General features: G+C 41.0%; 1 protein-coding gene across 1 annotated transcript; it reads right to left on the bottom strand.

Annotated features, from left to right (window-relative positions):
- Positions 1 to 62: 62 nt before the first annotated feature.
- cdc42ep1a (CDC42 effector protein (Rho GTPase binding) 1a) lies at positions 63 to 14,710 on the bottom strand. The gene is made up of 4 exons (XM_061029153.1): positions 14,466 to 14,710; positions 9,494 to 9,604; positions 5,888 to 6,854; positions 63 to 2,237 (listed from the first exon to the last, which is right to left on the bottom strand). The coding sequence occupies exons 3-4, from the start codon at positions 6,357 to 6,359 to the stop codon at positions 1,504 to 1,506; spliced, it is 1,206 nt and encodes a 401-aa protein (XP_060885136.1). The 5' UTR covers positions 6,360 to 6,854; positions 9,494 to 9,604; positions 14,466 to 14,710; the 3' UTR covers positions 63 to 1,503.
- Between the last annotated feature and the right edge of the window lie 2,115 nt (positions 14,711 to 16,825).

Genomic DNA, 16,825 nt, shown 5'->3' with positions numbered 1-16,825 from the left:
TCCTCTGAGGATTTTCTGTGGAATATACGTTTAAATCGAACCTGAAAAACGATGCAAATAAATGAGCATTCAACTAAAATATCTTTATTGTCAGTTTCAGCATAGTGTATCATTGGTCATGACTGCAGCATAAGGATGTGGATTGCACTGTGTACTGCAGGTGCTCATACTAGTACAAATAGCACACAAGAACATATTAGTAGGAGGTCATTTCAAATCTTCATTTACAGCTGTATAAAAGATCAAATATAGGACGATTCTTCTATAAAAATAATACAGGAGTCAGACTTCATTATCATGAAAGGTGCACAGAGTATTTATAATGGAGGTCTGCAGCATACAATGAGCAACGGTTCAGTCTTAAGTTGCTACAAGCACAAACAGGTATGACTTGACATCTTCCCTCGATCCATGACGTTTAAAGAGCGAGATGTTTGCATTTCTCTGGTGTGTCTAGCGAGGCCTGAGATAACAGGCGTCTCCTGTTCCTTCCCTTTTTTTTTGTTTCTTGGTAGTGTATTCCTGAGCGAAAAGTTGACGAAGATTGTAGTGATGTCAGAAGTTTCTTATAAGGTTACTTTTTTTTTTGAATCCCCACTTCTCACTGTTCTCAACTGTAGCAACTGGACCTGCAACAAGAATCCTCCGTCCTGTTGAAAACTGAAGCCAACGCTGCAGTTTCTCGAGTGTCCACTTGAGGCTGGCTCCAAATGACTCAGAAGTCCTGTACACACCCCATATTGAAATGTCTGTTTTGACAGCAGAAATTAACATGTTAATAATCAGAGTTGTGGAAAATGAAGGGCGTGACAGATCTGACTGCAAGTTGCCACGTTGTAGCAGTTTGACAGGAGGCTTAAGGCCCGCCTCAGCTCCAGCTCTTTGCCTGTCTGTAGGTTGAATGAAAGTTTGACAGAGACAGCATTTCGGCCAAGGATAGCTTTCCAAAACCGCCCTTCACAAACCTATGGATGATGTCACTCAGGCTCGTGCTCGTTTATTTACAGTCCATGGAGGAAGCGATGAAGTGTCGACTTTAAAGTGAGGAATAAGGTTTGTAACTTCTGCATTTACTAAAGTTTGTGTTTCCTTGGAGACAACTTAAACCACGTTCTCTTGCGGGTCCTTACTTTCCATGCCTCCTTTTTGTTTGAGCCATTTTTTTCAAGCCCAGTCCTTTAGGAAATAAGCATTCTGCCCCGTTCTGTGCAGCGTTAGGAAACATGTAGCATCAAGTCTTTTTTTTAAACTTCTTTCAGATACATTCATCAACAGCTTTGCATCAAAACTGCAAATCCTTAAAGCATGGCCGTATAAAGTAAAAGATCTGCTTTAAGCACGGGGTATAGTTCTAATGATCATCCAGTCAAAAGAGCCAGCCTCATTGACCATTAAAAAAAAACGATTTGGGGAATTTCTTAAAGACCAATGCAGATTGCAGATCCAACATCAGAGAAGATTTTTTTTTAAAGTTAAGTGTTGAAGCATCCCTGTTTGCTTTGTTTAGACTTTAATTTCATCCTCATCGTCCATGTAGTTGTAGGAGATATTTTTCCTGGGCTGGCTGATGATCATCGTCTCAGGATCTTTCGCCTCAATCCTGCTCTGTCCCTTTAAGGGTCTGATGCCATAGTGGCGAGCAAGCACATCTGTAGCACTCTGGAAGCGCTCACTCTCCATCCCCATCCCCAACTTCACTCTTTCAGGAGACCCTATCACCACATCAGGGACTGTAACTGAAAGCCCGACTCTGCTCACCTCCATCACACTCTCCTCCTCTTCTACTTCCCATTCGGCGTCGTGCGGGCTCTTTCTGTCCCCGCAGTCCTCCCTCAGGAGGGAATCCACGTATGAGATAGTAGCTGAGTCCATCTCTGATCCCTCATTGGTCAGCCCACACGCTGATCCCGCCTCCTCTCCCTCCCAGGCATGGCCGGGGTCCTCCATGTGGCTGTCGATCAGACCGAACACCTCGCTCATGAGGGAGGGGCCGAGGTCAAAGGTGAAGGTGAAGTTATCCAAGGAGGTGAGGGAGGGAAGGGAGTCAGAGTAAGCAGTTGCTGGTTTAGCGTCACAGCTCAAGACGGAGGAGGAGCAGGTGGATAAGATGGCATCAGTGGGGTCAGTTAGAGAGCCGCGGTGGATGTTGGGGGGGCGGCAGGTTGGGAGGGAGATGGAAGGCTGCTGACGCTCGGAGCGGGAGAGCCGAGGCAGAGTGACAAAACCAGAGTCCAGACCTGAGGAGCAGAAAATCCTGTTAATACATGAAGTTCAGGAGGAATAATTCAGTCTAAATATATTGTCTTTTCATCTGTGTCCTTTAGGGTAAACATGCCTACTTCCTCTGACGAGAGTTAAAACAAAAGCTTCTTTCCAGTCTTGTATCTGTCCGTTCTTGAATTCTTAGACAGTTGCCTGCTAGTTTCACTGTGACAACAGAAGTTTGTGAAAAGTGCTTATGATTAATTTCTCTAATCTTTGGTCAGACCCAGATTAGTTGTTCCCCTTGCTTCAATTCTCTGTTTGAGTCCGAAATCACACACACATTCCTTACTCCCTACATAGTGAGTGCACTCATTCAGCACAATGAAAAAAAATCATTTAGGACACTATATCTCTCACCGGCCGCAATTACGTCATTGCTGTCACACAACTACACCTTGCAGCTTAACTCTGGCTGAGGATCGTATTAAGAAAACAAACAACCAAAGAAACATAAAGAAAAAAGAAAAAAAAAAATATATATATAACAAATACAGACAAGGCACTGAATTTGTATTAATAATGACACATATCTTCACACTGAAACTCATTTATTTGTGCATACTGACTGTGGTTTTGTGCTTATCAACGTTGCCTCCAAATATGAATGTTTTTGTGTTTTTGTGTCCATGCTGGTCGCTATCTTTAGGAGTCAAAAGCCACTTTCTGAACTACAATGCATGATGGTACATATTGATTTTATAGTGACCATTGGTTGTACACTACTTTTCACAGTGCATTGTGGGATATAATCAGTGTGCACTGTATAGGGTATGATAATGCTCACTCAAAGTTCGGACATCACTACAAAATGGTGAATTCACTATATAGTGGACCATGTAGTGAGTGGTGTGTGTCTTCAGACACAGCCTCTGTATTCTTAGTTATGCAAAGTGACTGTTGGCTTCATATCAAACTCTGACTGTAGAACTGTAGAAATGAGGATGGCATTAACCTTTTTTTTTATCTTACTCACAGAATATTATTCATTTACTTTGCAGAGAAAAAAACACACAAACTAAGCTTTAGACCAACAAAAGATACGGGGAGATTTTGACTGAAATGCAGCGGCCTCCTCCAAAGACAGGACCCAAACCCAGAAATTCAACAGCACACAGTTCAGTTGAATACCAAATATTTTGTTGAACTATTAGAATGATTTTACAAAGAAATCTAATTGAAACCTTCCTTCAGTTGGTCATATATTTCAGATTTAAATAAATGTGTATATTGTCTTTAAATCACTTTATGTGAGAACAGTCCTCACATGGTTTATCATATAGCTCCAACAGGGGGCAGTGTAAACTCATCTAAGAGCACCCTGATTAATAATAGCAAGTTAACAAACCTCAGCCTGTGATGTGCTGAGTCCATCAGATCTGTGGACAGTGAATCATCTGTCTGACCCTGCCAGATCTCTTAAAGAGTCCCACACTCACACACAGCGGCCTTCACCACCCTAAAGGATAAAGTAACCACAGCCTTTCTCAATGCCAGCCATGAAGGGCCAAGACTTTGGAGGGGATTTTATACCAATGAACTCTTCTATCAGCTTTTCATGAGGAATAATTACCAGTTAGAAGAGTAGTTCTATTTATCAATGCAAATTGTGTGACTATTGTGTGATTTTAGATAAAAAAGAGTCTTTATATTTTATCAAAACTACATAACTCCCAACAAATATATATATATTTTTTTAAACCAAAGTTTAAACAATCTCTGATACCTTTCAGATCATTTATAAAAATAGTCCAAGGATATGTCTGTAAACGTCTGCTTACATATTGCCAACTACATACTCAGTTTCTTGAATACTAACCCAACCGTTAGCATGCTGTTAACATCAAAGCTACATTAGACAAGCTAGTACCAACCTAGCGTAACTGTTTGTCCATAAAAAGAATTCAACAACAATCTACATTCGTTCATTACATATACAACTACATAGTCATTTTAATATTGTTTGACCCGTATTACAGTATGGTTACTTTTATTTGTACTCTGCTTACTGGCTGGCTGGCGAGCTCTGCCATTGGATAGTCTGAGAGCTGCAGTGCATTTTAGTGTGACCAGTCTGTTCCTGTATACTTAAAAATACAGGAGAATAAAAGTATGCCATTTGGACACAGCCCAAAGTTCTTAGAACTCCTTAATGAGACTGAGGTAAGAAACTCACAACCACCACCATATCTTTATGTTCAAACTGAGGCGTGTAGCTTTAACTAGCCATAAAGACTGGAAATGAGAAAACAGCTAGCTTGCCTATTAGCAACTCCATTGACTTGGAGGTTTCTTAAAACATACAAAAACTATAGTGTAAGACTGATGTAATGGAAAAATATATGTTCTTGTTTATGCACATGAATTTCTGCTTGCACAGTGGAAAAATAAGTAACACGTACACAAAAAACACATGCCAAACCACATCTGGGTGCGAGGACATTTGTACGACACCCTGTCTGAAAGAACAGCACATGAACCTAACTGTCATGAGGCAGATTAAGACACATCGACATGTGTCAACCAATGAGAGTGCCCTGCTTTGCGAAGTCTGCTATAAATGTCTTGATGTAACTGCTCCCGAGCGGGATTCTATGCACTCGTGACGATAGTCACCTCTGTATAAGTTTCCTCCTTTTTGCAAAAAGAAAACCTGATATTCTGCTAATAAAATACAAAGACAAGAAACGGTTTGACTTGAGATCTTTTGTTAAATACAGAAAAATCCAAGACACTGACAAGATGTTATTTAATAAAGAAAAGAGCCATGCTAGCTGTTTCCCCCGTTGTCAATGTTTATGCTAGGCTAGTTGAACCGTCTACTGGCTGGGAAACACACACACACACACACACACACACACACACACACACACACACACACAGACACACACAGAGACACACACACACACACACACACACACACACACACACACACACACACACACACACACACACAAACACACACACACACATGCACAGTGGAGGTCAGGCTGTTTGAGCAATGAGTTTGGTGTTAATGTGTTTCATTGAAGCAGTCTCTCAGACATACATCTTGTAGCCCATTCTGTCTGGATCTCTCTGTGTGTTATCAGTGGCAGCACTGCTAATTATGAGCCAAGGTGATTCATAAGGACATCTGGGAGAAATCTGTTGAAGATTACTGGGTAGAAGTAATGGATAAGTTTCTCTAAAGTTTCCAGTAAACACTGGTTAACCCATTTGACCTCTTTTTCTCTGTCTTAAGCAACAGAACCATTCAGTTTGAAGGAAACACCTTCCATTCATTTTAGGGGCAATTTGGAGATTTGGTAAAACAATTGTCTTAATCCTTGAAAGACTGGGCAAAAAAAAGATGACATGCCAACCACTTGTTTAGTGAAGATTTGTTGGATTTCTCAGCATACTGATGGTGTTGGTCCCTGGCAGTTAAAGAGCAAGCTTATTTTTGTCTAGACTTTTGTAGAAATCCAAGAAAATACATCCAGACACCTTGTGTAAAAAGTGTTATGTTGAAAAGTGTCTCTAATGCTATGTTTCTAAATCTACACATACTGAATACAAGTTCAGACCCTTAGTAGCACCATTGACTTAAACCCACAATTACCTAAGAAAAAAACATACTCACCATAAGAGCTTTTCATCTCCTCTGGTGTGCTTTGGGAACTGGGAAAGAGCACTTTGGTTGTTGGGCATCCATTAGGCATATCAACATCCAGCCGGGGGAGAGAGACAGCGTTCTTGATGATGGGAGAAATGGCAGGGGGTGGCGGTGACAAATCCTTTGGTCCTCCTGTTGGTCGGTTGTCAGAGCCCCTCCTGATTTGACGGAGTGTCTTGGAGAAAAACGCTCCAATCTTGTTGTCAGGGGAAGAGATGGAATCTGTTTCCCCGTTGTTCCCATTGCCTGTGCCACCATGATTGCTGAGGAAAGAGGTGTCGCCGAAGACATCGCCGCCGCGGCCCACGTGCATGGTGTGGCGGAAGTCACCCATAGGAGGGCTGATCATTTCCAACGTGAGGTCACCTTTATGGCGCCGCTTGCTGTGGGAGTGTGTGACCAGACCTTTTAGGCCTGATAGCTTCTCCTGAAGATTCATGGTTCCAAGAGGTGAATGGCCGTATAATTCTTCAAAAGGTATCTCACAATGCCTTTTATTCCACTTAAGTTCTACTTTTTTTCTTCTTAGATTTATGCAAAAATCATTGAAAGTTCAGCAGTCCAAAGTATAGACTTAAAAAATAACTCCGTAGGATTAATCCAAGATCTTGAAAGCGTGTAATTTCTAAATCTGAAAAGTTGAACTCCAGACCTGCAGCGCCAAATACTTCACTGGATCATTATCTCTGTTTATTTAGCGCAGGCCAAGCTCTGTCCCACTCTTGGTAGCTCGTCGTTCAGCATAGCTGGCTGAATTAAACAGACGTAAATTAAGGAGAACACTGTGCAGTTGTGTTCCTGGAAGCAGCTGGGATGGTTGGAGTGTGGTCAGGTCGCCTGGTTTCCCCTGCTTGCCTTTGGCTTTGTCGACATCAGCTCAGAAATAGGTTTGAATCCAGCTGCAAATGCTTCTGTGGTCGCCGCATGAAACCATCTACCAAGAGCAAGAACAGGGAGAAAAACATCTCTCTTTAAAATGTAGACAGGGATGTATTTTATTTTGACGGCTGTTGACAGAAATGCATGACATTTGCAGTTTGTTTAGTGAAAGATGAGATTCTGTTGAGACCACTGAGCTTTCCTGTTCTGAACTATTCTCTGCGTAGTTGTAAAGTAACCTCAGTGCATTTTGGACAGATACGTCTTTCCGCAGGTTTTTAGGATTCCAAGGGTCCGCTGGTCTGGAACCATCTAAATTTAGACCACAGTCACTCCTCAGTGCAACAAGCCAAAGTCTGCTCCTTGTCCGTGAAATGGCTGGACTTTAAGGGAATTCCTGCTGCCATTTTGTCGTGCTTTGTCTAGCTCGAAGGTTACACAAAGTTCATTTGGCATTTCGCTGAAAGGACTTATCATGCTTTTAAAGCCCAGGAGCAGCGGTCCCTCAACAAGGCTTCGATTTGTTTACAAACAGGCAACGTATTCTCAGCCAGATAGGAAGAGATAATGAAAACTTCCTGATAAGAAAACACTGCTGCTACTTAGCTGTACCGCTAGACTGCCTCTAAATGGAGCCTCTCACATTTGAAAGGCAGGAAAAGATTATCAGACCACTCAAAAATCTATCACAGTTATTTATAATACTTTAATTCAAAAGATGATTTTAAAAAACTAAAGCTTTGAGGTTGACCCAATGTTTTTAAGAGAGAGACTACCTCTTCTATTTATCTTTCACTGGACCATTTTTCTTTTTAAATCTTACTTTTTTCTCGTCTCATTAAAAGTTAAAGTATGCTATAGTATGCTCCAATTAGTAAAAGCACCTTTCAATTGTCTGCATGTGTTTTGGATCAGGGATAAAATGAGAGCACCAAGTAGCTAGCTAGCTTAAATTGAAGCTAAAACAATGAGCACAGGCCTTTACAGGTAGCTAACAAGTTTAAGCTAACTTTTGTGCAGGTGATTTTAATCAGCCGGATACTTTATACCAGTGTTTCTCAACTGGTCTCAACTGGTCTAGCCTCAGCACCCACCACCAACTCCTTTATGCAATATCACGATCCAAATGTCTGATATGTTTCAACTATTCAGATTTATTCCATGAAACATGATTCAGTACAAAACACAGGACAAAGAGCCTGAACAGCCTATTATTTTCTAGACACACATTCATGACCCAAATAAAACATCTCCACGACCCACTTTTGGGTCTCAACCCACCAGTTGAGCACCACTGCTTCACACCATTGTTACCTTACTTTAAACTCTTGTATTTGTATCCAAAGCTTTCAGGACAATAAGCTAACTTTAACATGGAAGGTGGCTAAAGTGAATTAGCATCCTCAGCAATAAATTCTGTTTCCGTAATAATATCTGAGAGTCCGTCCATCTCTTCCGTTTTTTTTTTTAAAGATAATTGTTGGTTAAAGAAAAAGTAAGAATCTTTTTTACACATTATTCATAACATATTTTATGATTTATTATGATTGATTTATGGTTTTGGTCGTATTTTGAGTGGACTGACAGACTGCTAGTCATTTCTTGAGCTTCAGTCCTCTGTAAGTCTGTAAGCCTGTAATGAAGCTGATAAAAAAATGGCCTTTTCTCATGTGTTATTCTTTGCCAGCAGAGTAATGGATATCCAATTCTTAAATATTTTGATAGCATAAGGCGGCCCTGTCAAGGACCTCTGGCTCTCTTTAAAAGATTTTCACTGCAGCAGTTAAACAACACTGGCCTCCCACGCATGCAAGGCCCCGTCTGGCTTCATTAATGACCTGCTATGGTTCAAGAGTCGGGGATTGCGTCAGGTCCAAGGCAGGCCTTCTAATTTGCTGCTGACCACAGTCCCATGGCCCTCCGCTCCACTTCCCCTAACTGGAGTTTTAAGAGGGGCATCTGGGAGCAGAGAGGGAGGAAACTCGCCACATACCAGCACCGAACAGAACCATATCAAGACTCACACATGGACACCAGGGACCAGCATACTGAGGTGTGAGGTTCAATCTAATGCAGTGTTTGCCTTCAGGGACTTTGGGCATGTTCCCATGAACTGCGCTGAAGCAACAGGCATACTCTCTCTGATTACACCCGAGTGACTGCAGCCCAGACACAATGCAATGTGCACTTCTCAATAAGAAAAAAGGTAGCTTTGTTATATCAATATTCAAGTGAAAGAAACTAAGTCTAATTGATAACTGGGTATTACAGGGATACACGTTGCATCATTAATTGTTCTGTTCTTACAGTAAGCTCTGGTGTTTTGTCTTTGCCTGTAATCCAGTTACAGACCTTTGACCACAGCTCAGGGGGGGTCGCTCCCTCTTATGTACCTGGACCCTCTAAGCAAAGCTTATTTTATCTGCACATATGCCCCCATCCTACTATACTCTCTTTCCCTCCTCTCTGTGAATGCTCTCTGCACTTGCTCCTCTGTTTTTGAGTTACACAGATACAGCAGCCAGCACCCTCAGGCTTTTTAAAAATACCTAAAAAGAACAAAAAGAAACTCCATTTTTGAGTCTTTAAATGGTTGTAAGTTTAAGACCATAATCCCTGTGGCAGCCTGCCTGCATGAGTCTTGGATATAAGTAAAAAGGAGGGGACCTCTCAACAGGAGGGACTTGAACGTACCATGGATTATCCTCTAATCCTTTATCTCCTCCGTTGCCCCCAGTATGGGGTACGCCTCTTTTTGGGCAAGGCCTGGCTGCTACCACCCAGCTTTTTCACCGGTTCTGATTCCTGTCAGAGAAAAACATGAAATATATATTTTTGATTAAGAAGAACAGAGACATAGCAAGGCGAGATCTAATGGAAGGAAGCAGGGGAGAAAACATCAATTTTAACAAAAAGGATGGAAGGGGGAGGATGGCAAATTGGGACATAAATGGAAATGACAAAATGGGTGATGAGAGAAATACAAAACTTAAAAATGAAGGGTATGAGATGTAACAGAAGGAGGGTGGAATTATGGAAAGATGTGAAGTTAAAAAACCCGGTCACAGAAATATGCAGTTTGGGTTTAGAGGCTGCACTGAAATGTCTTGACAGCTATTGGCTGCATTACCATGGAGTTCAAAACCACATTGTGCAGATCACTCAACTTTTCCTATTGTATCAGGCTATGTGACAATTACTTACTTTACTCTTTGCTTTATTACAAATACCTACTAAACTCAGGACATTCCCATCAGTGTCAGCAATTATAGTAGGTAGAAAATGTTTGGCATGCTAGCTAGCTGATCCAAGATTTAAACAACATTATACCTGCTATAATGTTAGCAGTCTTAGCATGCTAACTTCAGCATTCAGCCAAAAGCACAGCAAAGATCTGCATCAAATCTTAAATGTCATTCTAATGTTTTCCTTTTTTACGTTGAATAAATCTACGTTTGTAATGTGCTAAATAGCTAAACCTGGCAGCCGCTGCCTTTATTCCTGTGGAGACATCTGACATATCTATTATTTGTGTACTCTGACATTTTCTCAGTTTCTTTCTTTTTTCTAACTATTCTAGCAGAGAACATTACTACTGAAGGTTTTGTGTCAGATACTGACATCTGTTTTAAACAGCTATATCCAAAGGTGGGAAGAGATAACTTAATAAAAACAGCCAAACTGACCTATAATGATCCAAAAATCTATTTATTGATTGATTAAGAGCATTTTTGCCTGAAAACAGCAACGTTCATCCTCCAGTTTCAGTTTAGAGCTGCTTTCTTTGGGCATCTGCATTCAGGGAATTTTGAAGCACTCATACAACAGAGACGAGCTGAAATCAAACATTTCCATGTCACTATGTACAGTATTTGCTTGAGGTGGCTTTGCTGGATATAAACCAGTGTAACCACAGTCTAATAGGAGCCGTGTGTGTGTGTGTGTGTGTGTGTGTGTGTGTGTGTGGGTATGAATACATTCCTGAACAGAGCATCAGTCTGCAGTCTTTCTCTCTATTAGGCCCATCAAACATCCTTCTTCTCAACCTCAGCACTGATTGAAACCATGTTTCGATATAACTATCTTTTTTTCTCCATTTTCTCTTTCTTCTTCCTCCTTCATTTAACATGCTCAATCAGTCTGTTGATTCCTCCTCATTCCACTGCGTTTTCTCTTTCCCCTTTTGTTCTCTCTCTCTCTCTCTATTTCTGTCCCTGTTTGTTTTTTCACTTGCTTTCTTTACCTTTCATGTCCTTTCTTTGCTTCTCTTTGAGAGTCTTTACTAACAGCTGTTGGGCCACACAGGCACACACGCACCCATTAATCTCGACTTTTGATGACTTTAACTCAAAAATGTTTACTCTGCTATAGTTTGCTTTGAGTAAAATAAGCACTGGACTTTGGTGTACCCCCTCCCTCCCTTCTCTCTCCCTCTCTTCTCATGTCCTTCACTCACTAACCTCGCTAACCAGGTGAACAAACATACACGATAAGGCCGCATTTTTTAGGCTAACCCTTTGACTTTCAATTACGTCCCTATTTTCACCGTCCATGCTCAGTCTGAATCCAAGCAAAACACGGCTACACTTCCTCCTCAGCCAAGAAAACATTTTCATGCTTCAACAAATATCCATACTCTCTGAGGCTCCGTGCTTCCTTCATCTGCGGCAACAGGGAATCCCAATTTGCCCTCTTTGTTGCCTTGGTCTTTGAAGATAGTATTACAAAGATCATTGAAGGCTGAAGAGGACTAAAACAGGTGCAGAGCTAATGTTATCTTTTCACATATAATGTATAGTGTGTCATGGGTCGGACAAAGACAATAAAAGAAAAGAATGGTTTAAGTGTAAATTAAGTTAAAAAATGTCTTAAAGCCAAACCAATGTCAAAAAGTTGGTCCACCAAGAGCGCACTGGTAAGTTTGTATTCCCCTCAAATGGTCAGCCTTGTGTTCAAAAACAATATTTAAACATGTTTTAATGATCTGTGTATGTATCATGGTCGCAAAAAATACATGATTAAATACTAAAGATCAGATGAAGAGATTGATACAACGAGCTATAGTCAGCGTTTAGCTTAGCATGCAGTAAATCGGACTGAAAACGAGAAATTACGGGTTGAAACAAAAGGTGTCGATGGTTGCCATCCTTGTGTGGCGATAATTTACACTTGTGCTTTGTAAAGCATGTACACCACTGTAATGCTTTTTGGAGGCATGGAGCTCCATGCCACTGTATCAAGCTAATGGATCATGTTGGAGTTAGTGCTAATAAATGTTAGAACAGTTACTTTTACTGAAAAATAGCAACATCAAATATTTAAGTGATGGTGCTCCATGTAAAACTGTAGCCTTTTGGCCATTTATGCAGCTGGCCAGGTTATAAAAACTTTATTCTATAGACTCTAATACATGTCTCTTTTTCTGATTTGCCTAACTACATACTGAACCGTTGACAGGCTTTTGATTGTCTTATTACCTTCACAGACAGCATAAGATACTGTACGTTTAAAATTGAAGATAAATGTTGTATAGTTTAAGGAGGAACAGGAAAAGGCTGAGGGAAAATGTACAATGGTCCACATTTATCATCATCTGAAAGGTTCACATGCAGTCAAGTTTTGGGCAGCAGCCAGACAGCAAACAGGACAGAACCGTATCCTGTTTGTCAAGCTGAACGTGATGTTGCGTTGCTCGAAAAAAAACTTCTCATTTGTTTCCCACACTTTAAAAAAGTTTCCACCTGAAGTAGTGGAATCACTTGTTGGATTGCATTTTTTTTAATTATGGTAAAAAGGTTTCATAAGACATTTTGGAGTTTTTAGAGACAATAGAGACCATTTGGTATTTAAAGTACAAATCAACCAATCTCAGCCTCCTGCTGTATCAGTTCACCATTTGGTGAGGACACACCATGTGGGGCAAAAAAAAGAAGAAGAAGAAGAAGAAAAAAAGAAGAGGGAACCCTGTGGTGTTAAAGCAAATACAGCAGCCGGATTGAGAGTTCACACCTCTGCCACTGACCCTTTCCTGGCTGGCTGCGTCAATGACACCCAAAGGTCACAAAGGGTACCCCTCAAAGGAATGTAGAACTCAGGTAAAAAAAAAAAAAGTGGAAAACCACAGGGAATGTCCGTTCTCATTTGCCAAAAGTACTTTATGATTAGACTTAATGTCAAGTCAAGCCAATTAAATGTATATAACACATTTAAAGCAGAGGTAAACCAAAGTGCTTCAGAGAGTAAAAACGTCCAACAATAAATGCTATGGTGGATATGATCAACGTATTGCATGCATGTGTTTATAAGCTCACAGGCGGCCTACATAGACATATCCAGTTATGCACCATAGGATACTGTATGCCCACTGGACACAAACAAGAGGAATTATGGATCCAATTAAAGTTGAAAAAAGACACACACTGTTTGGATCCACAGCAAGGAAGGCTGAGGTCATCGCTACATGTTGTTTATGGATTTTGTGTTATTATCAGTGAAGCAGACTGGCTTTTCATTGATCCCCCCCCCTGTGCATGTTTGTTTATTGGCAAGCTTTAGCAGCCCCACGGGCTCTTCCATCAACGTGTGTGTGTGTGTGTGTGTGTGTGTGTGTGTGTGTGTGTGTGGTATTTCACATGGTGGCCTCCCTCCTGGCTCTCTGACAGCTTGTAGGGGTCAGATGGACACTGCCCCCAACTTGTAACGAGTCCAACAGTGCGCTGCCTGTTTGTCTCCATAATTAAAACACCTCAAGGCCACCAACTTCAACTTCACCATGTCACGTTCCGCTGAATCAGAGTACTGCTCGGTAATGTCAGTGACACGTGTGGAAATTGATAGGTTATGTCATGCAACTGCTGTAATTACAAGGCAGAGTGATGAAAATCAGCATTCAAGCAGATCTTATTCTGACCTGGGTTAAAGTGGGAAAATAGTAATGATATACTGCTGCTGCTGCTGCTGCACTTAAATATGTTAAAGGAGCAGATTGAATTTCATGTCAGACATCCAAGAAAAGACTCTTACAACACTAAAAGAAAACCTTCACACAGTATACAGTACATTAACGCCACACGATAACAGTCAACATTTGTACAGTAATGGTTATATGTTATCTGAAACTCTTTATGTTTGCTTTCTCTCTGTGCTCAGCAGGGGGGCTTACTCTACAAGCAGACACATACGTTCATACGTTCTCTACATGCAGTCAAACATGTATGGCTCATAACAGTTAATAGCAATGTTATCATCCAGCAATTAATACGTTTACTCTCCATTCAAACATGCAATACTAACACAACATCCAAGAAACCCCGAAAAACAAGGAGAATTTTACGGAAACAGCCTAACCATTGCAAGAAAACTTAAAAATACCCACAAGGATAAAATCGCGCTGCAAATGAATTATAGCCTTTAATAATATATTTACTTAAGGATTTAAAAAGCTATACAAAAAATCCCAGATTCACTGTCCTGTCCTGTAAACGCGCTCCTCTGAAGTCCCCCCCCCCCCCCCCCCCCCCCCCCCCACACACACACACACACACTCTACCCAAATTCAAATTTCGATAAAGTCGCTTATAACTTCTGATTGGGTATCACAGACTCATTGTGTTTCTTTCACAGCTATATCAGAGTTATCTGACGTCGACATTGAAAAGAAACTCACCTTTAGAAACGCGCGGACGGAAGAAAAAGGAGACGGCTTCACTCCGGTTTTATTATCTCTCCAATAGAAATGTATTTGGGGCTCTTGCGGTCCGTGGTACAGCCGGACTGTCCCGCTGGTGCGCCGGGTGTGAGGAGCGGCGCAGCGCGGAGCAGGAGGAAAGGGGCGGGGACGAGTGGATCAAATACCAATGAAAGCATCACAGGGGCCACACCGAGAGCTCCCACAGCAGCTTCATGTCTCACACTTTGTTTTCATGTCTCCCTACATTACATGTCAATTGACTTGTCAACACATTATGAGGCAACAAGTAAACAATGCCTCTGAGGCAGTTCAAACTAGGGGGCGCTGTTTAATGAGAAACGTTTTCGATGGCTACCATTTGACACCTGGGATTAAGTGGCCGTCTTTAAATATAAATTTAAGTGAGCAGTGTGCAAACCATCTCTGATCAAGTGTTAATCAGCAGACTCTATCAGCTGAGTCTCTGCTGACTTTAACAGGGAAACACATAATGATGAAACTGTTTCATGATGACTCAGTTGTCCTTAATGTCCATTGATCAATCACATGTTTAAACACTTTTATCTGTCATTGGCTGACTCTGGACTTTGGGCCTTAAACTGACCCAAATGAAACTGTAGATATAAAGATCCATTATGTTGATAAGTGGCAGCGTACTTTTGGGAAAGTTTGATGAATTGGGAAAAAGAAGAAGAAGAAGAAGAAGAAGAAGTAGAAGAAGTCAAACCCTGAGGGGAAATTCATTTTTTTCTGTTTTTCGTCCTACACACACACACACACGCACACGCACGCACACGCACACGCACACACAATAAGCACAAACAGGATCCTGTGGTCAGTCATTAATGGTCTGATGGAGGGCTGCACATGAAAGAGGGCTGAGTAGAAAGGGGGTTTGGTGACTTGCTCAAAGGCACCTCGGCAGTGCTCCAGGAAGTGAACCGTCCCCTCTCCAGCAACAAGGCCAAATTCCAAACTGTGGTTCGTAGCAGAACATTTTAGCACCTCACAGGAGCTTCAATTTGTTTTCAGCTATTTGTATTTTTGATGTTAATCGTTTATCCACATAATGATGCCTAAAGTGAAGTATTTACTGATTAACCAGAAAGTGGTTAATTTAGGTATTGTCAGTTTCTGTGTCTTTCCACAATGAAGGCTAATAATAAACTACGATGTAACTGCTTGAAAACTAAAATACTATTAAGTCCACGTGTCAGTGACCTGACTTTAGATTTGTGATGATTCACACAAGGAAACCAGAATGGAATCTAATAAGTCATTAGACAAACAAACCATTTGCTGTTAATGTAACTTTTTATATTTCTTTCTCAAAGTGTCTAAATATGTAACAAACACAGTAAATCTATATGATTGCATTTCAATCACAAGGATATGTTTATATTGCTTTGCTGCAGACACAAAGTCCCAGTGGTAAGTTTATTTTCTTTCAGCTTTGAAAGTAAATTAACTTCGACATGAGTGCTGCAAAACGTCCCTCGACACTCAGAGACCAACAGTCATTAGAGGTGTAGCCCCATAAAATGCACATGTCAGTGGTCCAAGGCTGACCTGTGCAACAGGAAACAGAGCCTTATCAACAGGAACAGAAGCATCCTCGCCCCGTCCTCAAAGGTTTCTACACGTCTGCCATTAAAACTCAGAGGTGGCCTGTTAGGCTGCCAGCACATACCACAACGCCACAGCCACATGCCACCTCTGAATGCTACACCACTTCCCTGTTAACACACACACACACACACACTCTCTCTCTCACACACACACACACACACACACACACACATACTAACAAATATGACACACGTAGGAAGGCGGAAGTAAACACAATCACACACAATCAGGAAAACTACCATAGTTCACTGTTACAGACAACACCCTTCCTCATCTGACAAGAGAAGAGTTGTTCTCTGTTTATTCACATTGTCAAAGAATATTTAACAATACCTTTTTTTTGTATTACTGGCTGTATTTGCAGTGAGTGGATTTTTAATTATTTAAAAAAAAAAAAATTCAGGAAGATTACAAATAAAATCAGGAAACCTCTTTATGATTGGCTCCCATTGAAATGAATGACTTAAAGCCATCCAATCAGGACACGTTGCTGCATTCAAACTAGAATTTCTAGATCAGTAGGTTTACTTCTCATTGTCAATCTGTTCATTCCTCAACTTGTCTTCCCCTCACTTACAATATTACAGTAAACACTAATTGGACTGAATGGACCATGCTGCTCAACCCTTTTAGTAGATTTTGTGTTTACCAGTAATAGTGGCTGGTGCATTATTCTCCAGATGGGGCCGATATTTATCACAGATGCA

This window comes from Labrus mixtus, chromosome 21, assembly GCF_963584025.1.
Source record: "Labrus mixtus chromosome 21, fLabMix1.1, whole genome shotgun sequence".
In the NCBI taxonomy this organism is placed as follows: Eukaryota; Metazoa; Chordata; class Actinopteri; order Labriformes; family Labridae; genus Labrus; species Labrus mixtus.
This window is presented reverse-complemented; position numbering and strand designations above follow the sequence as displayed.

Bases quoted from the DNA above. Each gene is read 5' to 3' on its own strand.
- cdc42ep1a (XM_061029153.1), bottom strand. From the start codon at position 6,359: ATGAATCTTCAGGAGAAGCTATCAGGCCTAAAAGGTCTGGTCACACAC. The intron at 2,238-5,887 runs GTGAGTATGTTT...TCTGCTCCTCAG, and splicing joins GGAGATGAAAAGCTCTTATG to GTCTGGACTCTGGTTTTGTC.